The sequence below is a fragment of the Zalophus californianus genome, chromosome 6 (assembly GCF_009762305.2).
Source record: "Zalophus californianus isolate mZalCal1 chromosome 6, mZalCal1.pri.v2, whole genome shotgun sequence".
In the NCBI taxonomy this organism is placed as follows: Eukaryota; Metazoa; Chordata; class Mammalia; order Carnivora; family Otariidae; genus Zalophus; species Zalophus californianus.
The window spans coordinates 46,361,001-46,376,199 of record NC_045600.1 but is presented as its reverse complement, the minus strand read 5'-3'; the positions used below and the strand labels follow the sequence as shown (position 1 = coordinate 46,376,199).

Below are 15,199 nucleotides of genomic sequence, written 5' to 3'. Positions count from 1 at the left end.
GCACGCTGCTGTCCTATCATCCAACCCACTGAATGTAAAGAACCTTCTTCCAGCATGGACTGAGCGTGCATCCCACCCACTGAATGTAAAGAACCTTCTTCCAGCATGGACTGAGCGTGCAGGAGATACTCCAAAATTGGTAGCTGATATGTTCTTTGCTTTTTAGCTTTCCTCTTCTCCATTCCCTGCTTTTCACAATCCACAACCTGAAATATTGCTTGCAGCTCATTAGGAGCAAGAGATGGCTAAGATTTAGAAGCGGAGTCAAGAAGGACCTTGGAAAAACTATTCTTTTCCTTCTCCTCCCCTTCCTAAAACCGGGCCGTGGGCATACACTTGACTTTTGCTTAAGTCTTTTGAGATAACTATTACAGATACTACATTGGATATATCAGAAAGCCAAAAAGAAATTTTTCTACCATCCCTTCTCAAGTTTATGTCAATGTTTCCTGTGCCTATGTCAACTTCTAGGTCTTGTTAATGAGCATATACCGTTTTTATAATTACAAAATCATAATTATATATTCAGATTTGTCTATTCACATTATGCCATGCATATTTGTCCAGACTGTTTTTAAGCCAATTAAGCTGACAAGTACAGCTCTGCAAATAATGAAGATAATTTACTATATAATTGGGCCCAAGATATTCTCATTACAAATTTTCCTCTTACCGGAAAAAAAAAAAAGTTTAGCCTTATTATTCTGAAAACTGATACAAAAATCTGTAACCATGTAAAATTCACAGGACATGACATCTGCCTTCCTTTATTTGCTGTGCACTGCTCAGTCCCCACATCCCTCACTGCCATGCTTGGCACCAAAGTAAGAGCTCAAAAAGTGCATGATGCGTGAACAAATTACACTTTTCTTGGCCGAACAGTAAGTTTGTAAAATCAGAATTCTTAGGAGACTCTGAAGTTCAGCCTGAGAACTGAGCAGGGTGAACAGGAGCGAAGTGGGCAGGGAAGCAGCCGGAAACCCCATGCTAAAGGCCAGCTATGTTAGCCAGGAGGAAACGTGGTTTCCTGAATTGTACACATGCAAAGCCATCAACCTTTGAGGCATGACATATATAAACACTGTCAAGGATCACAGCTCTCCCTTCTGTCACTCTTGGGAATTGTTTCTAAAAAGTTGCTTACATTTGTGGGCTCCTCTCTCCCTGCATGAATCTTAGAAGGGGTACAGAGGTGAAGGCAGCTGTAACAGAACAACAAGGCTGCAAAGAACTGGAGTAGGTATGCTTCAGAGAACACTCCGGGACAATGTCCTTAGAGGAGGTTTCTTAAGCTAGTCCATTGGGCCTCCTCCGGGCACCACAGTGGGACTTCAGGAAACTAGTAACACACTGTAATTAGTGTAAACTGTGAGTGTTTGTGCTTGTATGTATGTGTGTGTGTGTGTGCGTGTGTGTGTGTGTGTGTGTGTGTCTGTTTGTCTGGAAAGGAGACCTCAGATGTCATCAGATTTTGTGTCTTGGTTTTAAAGCCTGCTCCTTCTTCCACTTCATCAACTCAAGTGGTGCTCCTCTAAACCCCTCATTCTTCATTAAGGGCTGGAGGTGGAGATGAGTGGGAGACGGTGGATGACAAGGGAACTCACCCCGTGGAAGGCCTTCTATTAACTGAATCAACAGATGTGAAAGGATTTGAAAGTGCCTAGCATGTATAAAGACCCATAAATGTTAATTGTTATTATTATTGTTGATATTATTACTCTCTGCCAAACACAATGGGTTTTTGCAACTTCACAGCAACCCTAGGAGGTCAGCATAAATCCCATATCCTATTTGCAAGGAGATTTACTAGGAGAAATTGAGTAAACTAAACCAGGGCCACAGCTATCCAATTCCAGAACTATCCGATTCCAAAGCTTGGACTCTTCATTTCTATCCCATGGCCTGAATTTCTGACCACACTTTCAGTCCGGAGGCAGCTTCTCTGGCTTTACATCGAAAGTTCAAGAGTCTTGCTCTCTCCCCCTGAGTCTATCCCTTAAAACAGGCACTGAGCCTAAGAATGAGCTTCTTGAAGCCAAGCATAATCTACTTGCTTGTGTAATATGGTCCCAGTAATCAATCCCACTCAAATTCCACACTCAAAGCCAGTTGCTCTCCCAGCTTTTCAAGGGTTATAGAAAGAAATCACACTTACTAGCGTGAACGCCCTTGCCTCTATGAAGCAGGCAAGTTAAAGGCCAGAAGGGAACCAATGTTTTCTACTAGTCACAAAACAGAGAAAGCTCTAAATCAAGTCTACTGTTTTCTGGTTTCAAAATCCATGCTGAAAACTGCAGTTAAACTTCTGCTACTAAAACAGGTGAGAATCCTGACAATTGCATTGTACCGAGCACTTCCTAGGTGTCTGCCCTTTACAAATGTGATCCCTACACCTCAGAAGAGCCAAGCAGGCTGGCTAGAGGTTACTTCTTGAGAAGTTAAGCAAGGCCCTCAGGCTCACAAAAGCAGCGAGTGGACGGCAGAATCAGGGCTCGAACCCACGTCTATACGATAACAGCATTAGTGCTCTTAACCATACTCCTCCCACAGTCTACACACAACCACTGTGATTCATGGTACCCAAGGCTAGCATCTTCTTGGTTTGTCCTGGAGCCACTTCCCTGAAATCTAGCCAACCTCTCCAGAGGAGAAGGTATGGAAGCAAGACCGATGGACTCTATAAATACAAGATCCCGGTTCCAGGTCCACTTCCGCCACTTACTGGCTCTGTCACCTTGGGCAAAGACAGCTTACCTGCCGAGGTCTCACTTTCTTCACGCATACAATAAAGATCATTGTTCAGCTTGCAAGGACCTGCAAGACTCTGCGCGCGCTCAGGCTTAAGTATTATGCAAATGTGAGTTAGCTTTACCCCTCCTTACCCCCACGAATTCAGAAACTAGTGGTTTTTCTCAGCCTCCCCTCCGCGCGTCTCTCAAGAGTTCCGCCGCCACCACCGCCTCCTCACGCCCCTCTCCTCCCTAGTGGCTGCGGCTTAATCTCCCCTCCACTTCAGCAGTTCTCTTGCCTCGTAGGAAGGACAGGCCTTGGGTGCTCAGGCTCTGGCTACGTTTCTTTCTTTCCGACGGTGGGCGCGAGGGCTCGACTCTCCTCAGGGCCCGCGGGTCAGCGCGGAGATCTTTGCGCGGCTGCTGGGGGCCCCGCAATGGTAGCGCGGGGTGCGCACTCGGCCGCGCGGCCCGCCCCGGGAGGCGGGGTGTGACCCGAGAGTTTAGAAAGGAGGCGCCTGCCGTGCTTCACACCCCCGTGCCAGCGGAGCTGCCTCTGCGGCGCAGCCTCTCGTCCGGAGCCGCCGGGGGTTCCCATACGCCGACGCCGGGGCCCTGGCCCTCCCGCAGCCGCGCTCCTGCCCGCTGAGCCGCCCGCCATGCGGCCGCCGCTCTACCGCTGCCACAACACCACCTCGGTGGAGAAGGGCAATTCGGCGACGATGGGCGGGGTGCTCTTCAGCGCCGGCCTCCTGGGCAACCTGCTGGCCCTGGGGCTGCTGGCGCGCTCGGGGCTGGGCTCGTGCCCGCCGCGCCCGCCGCCCTCGGTCTTCTACGTGCTAGTGTGCGGCCTGACGGTCACAGACTTGCTGGGCAAATCCCTCGTGAGCCCCTTCGTGCTGGCCGCCTACGCGCAGAACCGGAGCCTGTGGGGACTGGCGCCCGCGTCGGGCAGCTCGCTGTGCCAAGCCTTCGCCTTCTTCATGTCTTTCTTTGGGCTCGCCTCGACGTTGCAGCTCCTGGCCATGGCCCTGGAGTGCTGGCTGTCCTTGGGGCACCCCTTTTTCTACCGACGGCACTTCACCCTGCGCCGCGGCGCGCTCGTGGCGCCGGTCGTGGGCGCCTTCTGCCTGGCTTTCTGCGCGCTGCCCCTAGCGGGCTTCGGGAAGTTCGTGCAGTACTGTCCCGGCACCTGGTGCTTCATCCAGATGGTGCACGAGGAGCGCTCGTTGTCGGTGCTGGGCTACTCAGTGCTCTACGCCAGCCTCATGGCACTGCTGGTCCTCGCCATCGTGCTGTGCAACTTGAGCGCCATGCGCAACCTCTACGCGATGCACCGGCGGCTCCGGCGGCGCCCGCGCTCCGGCCCTCGCGACCGCGTGGAGCCGGGCGCCGACGAGAGGGAGGCGGCCGCGCAGCCCCTGGAGGAGCTGGACCATCTGCTGCTGCTGGCCCTCATGACCGTGCTCTTCACCATGTGCTCCCTGCCTTTAATAGTGAGTCTCTTCGCGCCGAGGCGGCTGGGGGCACTGGAGCGTGGCCGGCGGCGGGTGCGGGAGGGAAGGGGGGAGCGTGCTGGACGCCGAGCAGGAGGAGCTGCGCCCTGGGCCAGGACGGTTTGTTGTGTCGCTCCCCACAGCTGGTTACCTCCACAGCCCCGAGGACATGGAACCGAGTTTGTTGAGCCCGAACAGGGAAGGGAGAGACCGAGTCTGATGGTGTCTTCCTAGCCCCGCAAAACCTCTCCGGTTAGCAGCACCCCCTCCTCTCTTCTTCCCTCTGGGAAGATCTCGGGGTTGTTTTTACGCCTCAGAATTTCGAGGAGCAGAATTTGGTTGCTCCTTGGCAGTACGAGTCCCTTCTTTCCCGGTGGCTAGGTAACGTTTTATTTCTTAGACTTGCCGATGATTTTAATGGCATCAGATATGGGCTAATGCACCTGGTCGTTTTTCCCCAGGTGCTGGCGTGGGAAGAGAGTAAGGGAAGGTGTACTCATGCCAGGGTGATTTGCACAGGTGAGAGACTAAAAGGAGATTTAGTTTTTAAAAACTCGTAAGGAAACTTGGAGGCGTGGCGGCTGCTGTTCTTGGTGCTGCGGCCGCGGAGGATGGTGGCGACAGAGGCGGAGAGGCTGTCTGGACAGGCAGGGGTGTAGGTACGGTTCAGCCAGTGGGTCGTTTGGATAACCTGCCTTGACAGGTCTTGTGTCTGTCTTGGCAAGCGAGGTGACACGAAAGTCATTATCTCGGGTTTCAGTTTACTAACGGGGGTGGTGGTGGAGATGGAATTACCCAGTCGTTTTGAAGGCATTTCCCCCTGGGATCCCGGCCGAGACTTCTGGCAGCGGCTGACGCTGAGAAGACTTTCTGAGGGTTGCTTCTCTCCCCCAGGCCCAGTGTACTTGTTCAACACGAACAACATTTAAATCAATTCACTGCCAATTCAGTGCCTTTGAACGCTGAGACTTCTGTGAATAGGAATGTTAAGTTTCCTATGGCAATGCAGCAATTTTGGATGTTACTTTCAAGATTGCATAAAGGTGAAATATAATGTGATTGTCCTTAAACGAAGGCCTTAATGTGTGGGAAAAGAGTTGTCTGTGGCATCATCATGCAGGGTTAAGATCAGAATTCCCAAAAATGAATAAATAAATCTATATGAATAGAGAAGATATGGGCACAGATATTTAGCAGTGGTTCTCAAACTTTAGCCTGCTGGGAATCATCAGCAGGGCTTTTAAAAACACAGATGGCTGCCCCACCCCCACCCCCCGAGTTTCTGGTTCAGATGTTTTTGAAGAATTCTTATTCTTAACAAGTTCCTAGTTAAGGTGAAAGCTGCTGGTCCAGGGATCCCATCTGGGAGAACCACATTCTAAGGCAGGAGTTGGCAAACCACAGCCCACAGTCCAAATCCATCCTGCTGTTGTTTTTGTACAGTGGGTGGAATTAAGAGTTTTTGCAAATGAACTGATTTTGAAATCAATTTGATGATAGTGCACAGGAACTCTAAACTCCAACTAGCTCAAATACTATTCCAAGAAAAAAAAAAGACTTTGATTTTTCTCCATAGTAGACATGAATTACCCCCAAAGTACTTAATTGTTATTACATTTTAAATTTCACCAATGAAAGTTGTGAAAATGTGTTTTCTCTCTTGTTATAAAAGTACCTACCAAATACCATTTGCCTCTTGATCTATAAAACTTAAAATATTTACTCTTGGGCTCTTTACAGAGAATGTTTGCATACCCCTGCTCTAAACTCATAGCCTTACTCACCTATGCTGTGTAAAAGCAGACAGTAGCCAAATGCATGGATATTATGTCCTCAGTTTGAGTGTCTTAGTAATAATAATGCAGAAAAGAGCATAATAGAGTATAATACGAGAGTATTGCGTTTGGACATGTCTCTCAGGGGACTTGAATAACTAACTTATAAGGGATTGTGAGGATGGAAGGAAATAATGGATTTGAAAATGATTTTATAAAAAACTGTCATGTTCCAAGGATACGAAACTCAGACAGCATTCTTCACTAAAACTTTCTAGAAAAGATAAGGGCTTTAGCATAATACATGGGTTTGAATTAGCCTTTATCACTTACTAGCTGTGATAGTGGCTTATTTATCTTTTCTAACTTCAGTTTTCTTTTCTTTATTTTTTAAAAAGACTTTATTTATTTATTTGACAGAGAGAGAGGGACAGCGAGAGAGGGAACACAAGCAGGGGGAGTGGGAGAGGGAGAAGCAGGCTCCCTGCAGAGCAGGGAGCCGACACCAGGCTGGATCCCAGGGGATCAGGACCTGAGCCAAAGGCATTCACTTAAAAACTGAGCCACCCAGGCGCCCCTAACCTCAGTTCTCTGATCTGTAACAAGGATAACCATACTTGCCCTATAAGGTAGTTATGAAGATTTGATATATATAAAGCCCCTAACCAGGTGCCTGGCGTCAAAAATTTGTACTATTATTCCTAATTATAATTTCCATTTATTATTATTGCCTGCTGGATATAGAAAATTAACCAAGAAATATGATCTCCTCAGGAAATAGCATTATTTTCTTTTTAAATAAAATTTTAAATTTAAATTCCAGTTAGTTAACATACAGTGTAATATTAGTTTTTGCTGTACAATATAGTGATTGATTCAACACTTCCTGACATCACCCGGTGAGCATTATTTTGTAATGCAGTGGTTTTCTAACATTTTTTGGTCTAAGAACCCCTTTTCACTCTTAAAAATTATTTAGGATGCAAAGAACTTTTATGTTTGTAGATTATATCTATCAGTATTTATCATATTAGAAATTTAAAATAAGAGAAATTTTAAATATTATTGCAAAACAATTTAACAAAATGTACTTCTTGTGTTTTCACATAGGTGTAAGGAAAACTTTGGGCTTTCACAATGAGTTAATGAATGATAATACAATTATAGAGATTATAGCAGGTAAAACAGATAAAAGCATGTTAAGAGCACAGAAGTACTGAGAACAGTCTCTGAAAATGTACATATGTGTATACCCCAAATCAACTACCTTAGAAAGGTATAGAAAACCCAAGAATACTCACTATATATTCCATTAGCCGTGGGAGTGATGATGTCATTACACATGGGAGTGATGATGTTGGTAAAACTTACTGTACACCTGTGAGTGAAAAAGGCACATAATTTCGGTTTTATGAAAATAGTTTTGACTCTGAAGACACACTGACAGAGTATTGGAAACCCCCACACTTTGAAAATCACTCTTCTGGGTCTAGTGACTGGGGAAAATAAGGCTATATTGGAGAAAAGAACCTTAAGAAGAAACCTTACTCATAGCATGAATATTGTATTTCATTAAGCCAATGAAAAGTGTGTTGGGGTTTGATCTTTTAAATTAATTTTGCAGTTTGATTTTTTAAATTAGTTTTGCTATAATGTTGCATTAGACCAAGATACTTCCCCAAATTGAATTTTCCCAAATTTCCAACTTGAAAACCTTCTCAGGAAGAAAGTACATAGAATATGGGATGAGGTTTAGAAGCTGTTTGCAGCACATTTTCTAATGCATATAACATATTTTCATCAAAATTAATTTTACCGGGGCGCCTGGGTGGCTCAGTCGTTAAGCGTCTGCCTTCAGCTCAGGTCATGATCCCAGGGTCCTGGGATCGAGCCCCGCATCAGCGGGAAGCCTGCTTCTCCCTCTCCCACTCCCCCGGCTTGTGTTCCCTCTCTCGCTGTGTCTCTCTCTGTCAAATAAATAAATACAATCTTTAAAAACAAATCATTTTACCTTAGAGACGTTTTGGAGGATGGTAGGTGAGCAGAGATAGATGAGAGAGGGATCTAATGAGAGATTGGACATAAGAGCTTGAGAGGTTGACAAGCCTGGTAAAGGTAAGTATGAGCTTGTGTAATTGCATATATCAGAATCCATGGAGTCAGAGACATGATGGAGGACATCTTGCATGTATGTATTTCATTCTGGTGGGCAAAAAGATTGAGTGTGATGCTCCTTTCAAAGGGAGCTGATAGAAATACGTAAGGGATGGTGGGCAAAACATGGGCCCAGGGAAGAGGGTTGAAAGTGGATTTAAAGGGCTAGAGCAGAGGATGAGGTCGAGGTTGTTGTGATGGATGAACTGGATGGAAGGGGCATTAGAATCCAGAGAGCTCTCCTCAGCAGGGATGTCCAGCTACATGAGTCTCCAGCAAACTGACAACAGCAACATTTTTTCATGGACTCCTAAGTCCAATAGAGGGAGCTCTTCTCACGCCAATTCCCTGTGTAAATTGAACTACTTTAAACATGTGGGGTCTATGTTCTGAGGTTATTCATTAATCTAGCCATCTTTGACAGAAGCAGTTTATAAAGTGTGTTCTAGAGAATAGTGTTGAGCAACAGAGATTTTTTGAAAGTCTAAATTGAGTTCAAATTGATACCTTTTTCAGAATTAATAGAATATGTACTTTGATCACTGTCATAAATGAATTAATTTCTGTCACATTTTTAGTAAACCTAAAATAAAATAAATAAAAGTAAAATTAAAAAGCCAGGTATAGAACAACACATTTCTAATATAAATCAAGTGACTTGAAAATACAAATAACCTAACTACATGCAATAGAATTGACATGGATAAATACTATAAAGAAATGAAATGATTTTGGTTATGTAGATGTCATTTTATTACTCACATCCCAACTAATCAACTATTCTGAAATAGTTGGAATTATATTTTGCTGTACTTCACTTTCAAGAAGAAGGAGCAAATGTAAAAACAAACTTACATAAAGTATTTGCTTTTTAAATCAGCTTAAGTGTATTGGCAACCATTAACCAAATTCAGCATGCAGCTGGTACCTACAACATTCAACACACTGTAGTTCATTGTGGGGATATAAAATAAGAAAAATATTACATCTGCCCACATAAGCTGTAATACTGGGTGAGGGATGGAGTGATTGGGGCCATAAAGGAGTTTAGAGGAGAATCACTACTAATTGATAAAATAATAACAAACTTTTGAGTTCTTGTTATGTGCTAGGACCTGTTGTCAAGGTCCTACTCATGCCATCTTATTCAGACTTCCTAACAGTCACGGAAGGAAGGTAGGTACAATTATCCCCGTTGTGTAGATGAGGAAATGGAATAATATGCCCGATTTCACACAGCCAGTGACGGGATTTCATCCAACCCCATAGTCAGATTCTAAAGCTACTGGGCTTAGCCACTATCTCAGAGAGGCTTCCTGAAGGGCGTAGTATTTGAGACAGACCTTGAACAGAGCTAGGATTTAGGCATGTAAAATCCAAAAGATTTTAAAGTAAAATGTTCAGTTTCTACATCTGTAAAATGGCGATAACGGTCATCCTTACTTCATAGGATTTTTGTGAGGGTAAAAAGAAGTTTTTAAAATAAAATGCTTAGGGCGCCTGGGGGGCTCAGTCGGTTAAGCGTCTCCCTTTGGCTCAGGTCATGTTTCCAGAGTCCCGGAAACGAGTCCCACATCGGGCTCCCTGCTTAGCGAGGTGTCTGCTTCTCCCTCTGCCCTTTACCCTGCTTGTGCTCTCTCTCACTCTCTCTCTCAAATAAATTAAGAAAAATATTTAAAAATTTAACAAATAAAATGCTTAGAACAGTGCCTGGATATAGTAAGCTCTACATGGGCACTAGCCATTATTATTATTATTAGTCAGTAGTAATTGATGATGGGAAAGGGCATTCAGATATGAGTATATCTTCTTTATTTAAAAGATTTTATTTGAGAGAGAGTGAGTACAAGCAGGGGGACGGGCGGAGAGAAAGGGAAAGAGACAAGCAGACTCCTTGCTGATGTGGAGCCCAACACGGGGCTCGATCCCAGGACCCTGAGATCATGACCTGCACCCAAGTCAGATGCTTAACAGACTGAGCCACCCAGGTGCCCCACAAGTATATCTTCTTAAGTGGGGTAGACAGGAATGTCTGAGCCTGCTGAAATGCTCTATAAAAAAGAGAGTAAAAGGTAAGGAAACAATTATGGGAAAACACATCTCATATTCCTTGATTCCCCGAGTGGGTCTAGTCTGGGCAGTTATTCATATCCCCTTCCACAAATGTTGAGTTTACATATTTTCTGTCCTATTAGAGTCCATTTTGTCCCCTTATGGATTTAGAATCTCAGTAGGCACGGGGAACGGAATGGCTGGCCCCCAACAGAGTGGGAGGCAACTGTGGTACTAGCTGATATGTTGGCCATTTTGGCTCAATGGCAGGAAAAGCCATGTGAGGGGGCAGTTTGCAGGGCTCCAAGGAGACCTGACACCTTCAGGAAGATCAAGACAACAGGGGCGGTCAGGCACAAGTAAGTAGGCTTATATTTCTGTGTGTGTGTGTGTGTGTGTGTGTGTGTTCTAGTCTGAAAAGAGGGCATCAACCACAGTAAAGGTAATAACCATCTATCCTAAGAATAAGCAATTCACAGGAGTTAAACAAGTCCTTTTCTAAGTCTCCTCCAGTCCTCTCACTGGAGTATTTCCTGTCTCCTCACATTGATTAAAATTTCTGTATCATTGTTGTCTCCATATACATGGCGTCTCACCAAGTAAGGCTTATTTCTGGGCTAATAAGAGGACAGGAAGCAGTCAGAAGAAAGAAAGGATAATTGGAGGAAAGAGAACCTCTGTGTTTATGGGAGTGTGCTGACCCTGTTCATAAGAGATTCAGTGGATTGGATTGGCCCCACTTCAACTCTTCCTCTGCGTGGAGGGACCTGGAGACTCCAGCCCTGCAGCCTCACAGCAGGCAGAACAGCCTCCAGGGACTGAGACCCGGGCTCCCAGGAGTACCCCGCTTCCACTGAGCCTTCAGCTCAGCCCTGCACCTGCTCGGCTCCTCACTCGCCCTCATTCGCAGCAGTGGCCTTTGCGGCTTATACATTTACCAAAAACGAATCTTCGAAGCCAAGCTGCTACGTTCATAAGAAATTAATGTTTCTAAAGTAAGGTAAGTGCATTTATTTCTGTCATCAACCTTTCAATATCATAATGGGATGTTTTTCTTTAAAACAGTATCGCGCTTACTATGGAGCATTTAAAACTGTCCATGAGAAAGATGGAACCTCTGAAGAAATGGAAGACCTCCGAGCCTTGCGTTTTCTATCTGTAATCTCCATTGTGGACCCTTGGATTTTCATAATTTTCAGAACACCAGTATTTCGGATGTTTTTTCACAAGATTTTCATAAGGCCTCTTATGTACAGAAATTGGCCCAGCAATTCCTGTCAAACTAACATGGAGTCCAGTCTGTGACACTGTTTTACCACCCAGTTTCTGGTAAGCTGAGGAGTATGTTACATTTTCTGTCAAAGAACCATGTTAAAAAAAAAAACAAAAACCTTACATTTTAAAAGTTATCTCCTATAACAAAACATCTAAATGTATTTTCAAAACTATTTGATAACATCTTTAACAATGTGCAGTCACTCTATATTCATGAGCCAGTACAGTAGATGTTTTCATTTCGACTTGTTAACAGCAACTACAATTTCATATATTGTAACCAATGTTAAAAGTCTTAAAGTGATGATAGGATGATATTAATTGTTCCAACGTTTGTGCTTGGTGTCCCTAATTTGTTAGAGAGGTCTAGAGACCTCTGGTGTCCCTAATTTTTTAGAGAGGTCTAGAGACCTCTGGGTCTTTATTCAAAGCCAACAGAAACACCACTGTTTACAATTATGTGATGTGTGTCCTTAAAATTTCTGACCCTATTCATTTCTAGTGAAACCTGATTTGTTGACTCTGTATTGTAATAGCCTGAATTATAGATGCTCCACAGAGAAATGAGATGGGGAATACAGCCAGGTCAGGGTTTGGAGAGACCTTCCCCAGCCGCCCTCTGGAGGCTCATGTGGGGAGGCGGTCTATAAATAAGTAGACACAGACAAGGTGTGACTATGGTCCACAACCCAGAAAAGAAAAATTAGTTTTTATCTTTTGGAGTCTAGTTTCTTGTGTGTTAAGGTATCAAAATTTGGGAGTGGGTTACAAAATGTTTCAATTTTTGGAAATTTCATTTTATAGGTTTATCATATTGATGGATTCTTTGCAGGAGGGATTTATGCTTCTTTGAAAAACAGGGATGTATGACTTACCAGAGAGTCATGTTTACTGCATATGGCTGTGTGAAGCAGCAGGGCATTCAGCACAGAGCAAAGCCCACCCAGACTCAGCCAACCTCAATTGATGATGATAGCAACAATCTTAACATCTACCTATTAACAGCCATATTCTGCTCTTTGTGGAAACCGTAAGATCATGTTGAGGTTCCTGAGAGCTATGCTTTCAAAACTAGAGCAGGATGTGGCTCAGATGGAGCACAAGTGAGCATTTAATTGTACATTTAAATGTTTACAAAGGTTAGCAACACTACGGCCAAAAGGGAGAAGTGGGGAAAATACAGCTGCAGCTAATAAACCAAACAAGGAACTCTAAGCCCAGTTTGTAGGGCTTTCACCTTTGGTAAAAGAACACGTAGGGCATGTTAGAGACGTTTCAGCCCCTCTGGGGTCCCTTTGTACCCCAGCACACTCAGACTCTGAGCTGGAGAGCGGCTACATTTGAATAGTCCCAGGACCCCCATTCAGCCACCCCTTCCAAAGACAAGAATATTTGCCTTATTTCCAGCTTAGCAGCAACCCCATTTTTCACCTCTGGTTTATCTCACAGATGTAGTAACTTGGATATATATGTGTATTTTTTGTGTGTGTGGTATAGCAAAACTGTGAAATGGCCAAGTCAGGAATATACAAGCTGTAATTTTAGAGTATCACATGACAAAAATGTATTTGTTTTCAAGTTTAACTTTCATTTATGTATTTAATATGTAAATATGTGTTCTATTGTCAGAGGAAGTGCCTCTTTTTTGTGTGTTTTCCTTTTGGAAGGTAACCTATGGTAACTGTCAAGCTATCAGATGAATCAATAAAAATAATTTTATAGTATCTTGCAGGGGAAGTTTCTTTAAATGAAAGAAACGTGTTTATCTTTCTTTTTTGAATAAACAGTTGCCAGTAGTATTTCATTCTCTAGCGGTTTAACAGTATGAATTTTTATATGCTCTTCTATTCGCATTTATATTACTCTAAACAAGTTTGTGTAGCTTTATCCAAGGAATTTAGTGATCCTTTCTGTTAAATACAAAATGTACATTATACCATCCTGATGAAATCCATGTGAAGTTAGATCTTTTATTTATTTTCATTTATTCATTGGATCATTAAATAAGTCTTCATTGACTCATACCTTGTGCCAGGCAATTGGTTAGGTGCTGAGGAAAAGAATACATAAGACTCAGCTCTGGCCCAGGAGTTTCTCATTGTCGAGTGTACAGCAGAGTACAGAAGTCCCAGGAGTAAATGTGCACACACAGTCCACAGAAGAGGTGTGAACTAGGGGCTGTGTGTAGGATATCAGGAGAACTTCACAGTGACAAGATGCTTAAGTCAACTATTGAAAACAAGTAGCAAGTTTGACTCTGGCTGAAAGACCCCAAGAGATAGGTTACGAAAGAGGAACTACATATGGTTAATAATGTAGAAAAATTTCTAGCCTAATCAAAGAAATGCACAATTAAAATCAAATTATCAAGGACGATACCCCCAAAATTTGAGTCTCAATAACAGAGAGGCTGTTAGTAAGAGGAAGATGACTGGTGACTTTATTAATTTGACCCCCTTTTCTCAATAGTAACTGACAGCACATAACAAGAATCTAAAAGTGTTCTTTTCTACCATTCCAGTAATCCCACTCTAGAATTCTCTAGAATAATCAGAGGAGCTGTCTTAGTTATGTGCTAAACTCTTCTTTGTAGCATTATTTATAATAGGAAAAATATGAAAAGGAAACCACCTAAAGACCAGAACAAAGGTTAAAACAAAGTCTTCAGAAATACTATACAGTTGGCCTTTAAACAACACAGGTTTGAACTGAGCCGGTCCAGTGATTTGTGGATTCCTTTTCAACAAATATATTGGACAAATGTTTGGAGATTTGCAACAATTTGGAAAAAGTCACAGACGAACTGTGTAGACTAGAAATACAAAAAAATTTAAGAAAAAGTTATTATTGTAATAATACAGTATGTAACATGTATAGCATACAAAATATGTGTTAAGTGACTCTTCATTTATCTGTAAGGCTTCCAGTCAACAGTAGGCTATTAGTAGTTAAGTTTTTGGGGCGTCAAAAGTTACATGCGAGTTTTTGATTATAGGGGTAGAGTTGGTGACCCTAACCCCTTGCGTTCAAGGATCAATTGTTTACACACACACAAACAGAATTATGTAGCCATTAGAAAAAGATGTTTCAAATAATTTATAAAAGTTGAGAAAGAATCTTATAATGTTATATTAGATGAAAAAAGCATGGTACAAACTTTTAAGGTATGATCCATAAATATATATGCATAGAAAATACCTGGAAAAAAATCATAATGTGAACCACAGTTAACCTTTTAATATGGACTTTCCCCCTAATTCTTTGCATTTTCCAAGTTTTAAATTAAGTCCATGTTTCTTTTACATAAAATTATTTTTTAAAAGAATGACTAGAAATTGACCAGGCAAACATGGGGGAAAGGCATAAAGGAAAAGCTTTCTAGTTTAAAAGAATAGTATGTACAAAGCCATACAGGAATAAAGGAGTGTGGCATGTCCAGGCTTAGTAGCTCCATTTGGCAGAAGCTTGGGAAATGTGATCAAAGGTGGCAAAAAAAGCTGAAAAGAGAGGTTTCATAGCATATAGAATGTTGGGTGCAGTGGTGGAAGGTTGGAGACTTGGAAGCCAGTGTGCAAACAGGTTGGAATTTGAGGAAGATCATGCTGGTGGCATGAACTGTGGATGGGACAGGAGGGGCACCAGATGGGGTGGGGGAGGGCATGCTGGGACCCCACGCAGTTGTGCAGTTGGTGCTGGCTAGAACAGGGCGCTGGCTAAG

General features: G+C 43.2%; 1 protein-coding gene across 1 annotated transcript in view; it reads left to right on the top strand.

Annotated features, from left to right (window-relative positions):
* The window catches only part of PTGDR (prostaglandin D2 receptor), a 183,341-nt gene extending 170,134 nt beyond the window's left edge, over positions 1-13,207 (top strand). The window contains 4 exon segments of the mRNA XM_027570362.1: positions 3,036-3,113; positions 3,115-3,225; positions 3,227-4,225; positions 11,272-13,207. Coding sequence (XP_027426163.1) covers positions 3,036-3,113; positions 3,115-3,225; positions 3,227-4,225; positions 11,272-11,511 — 1,428 coding nt within the window. The 3' untranslated portion in view covers positions 11,512-13,207.
* The last annotated feature ends 1,992 nt before the right edge of the window (positions 13,208-15,199 follow it).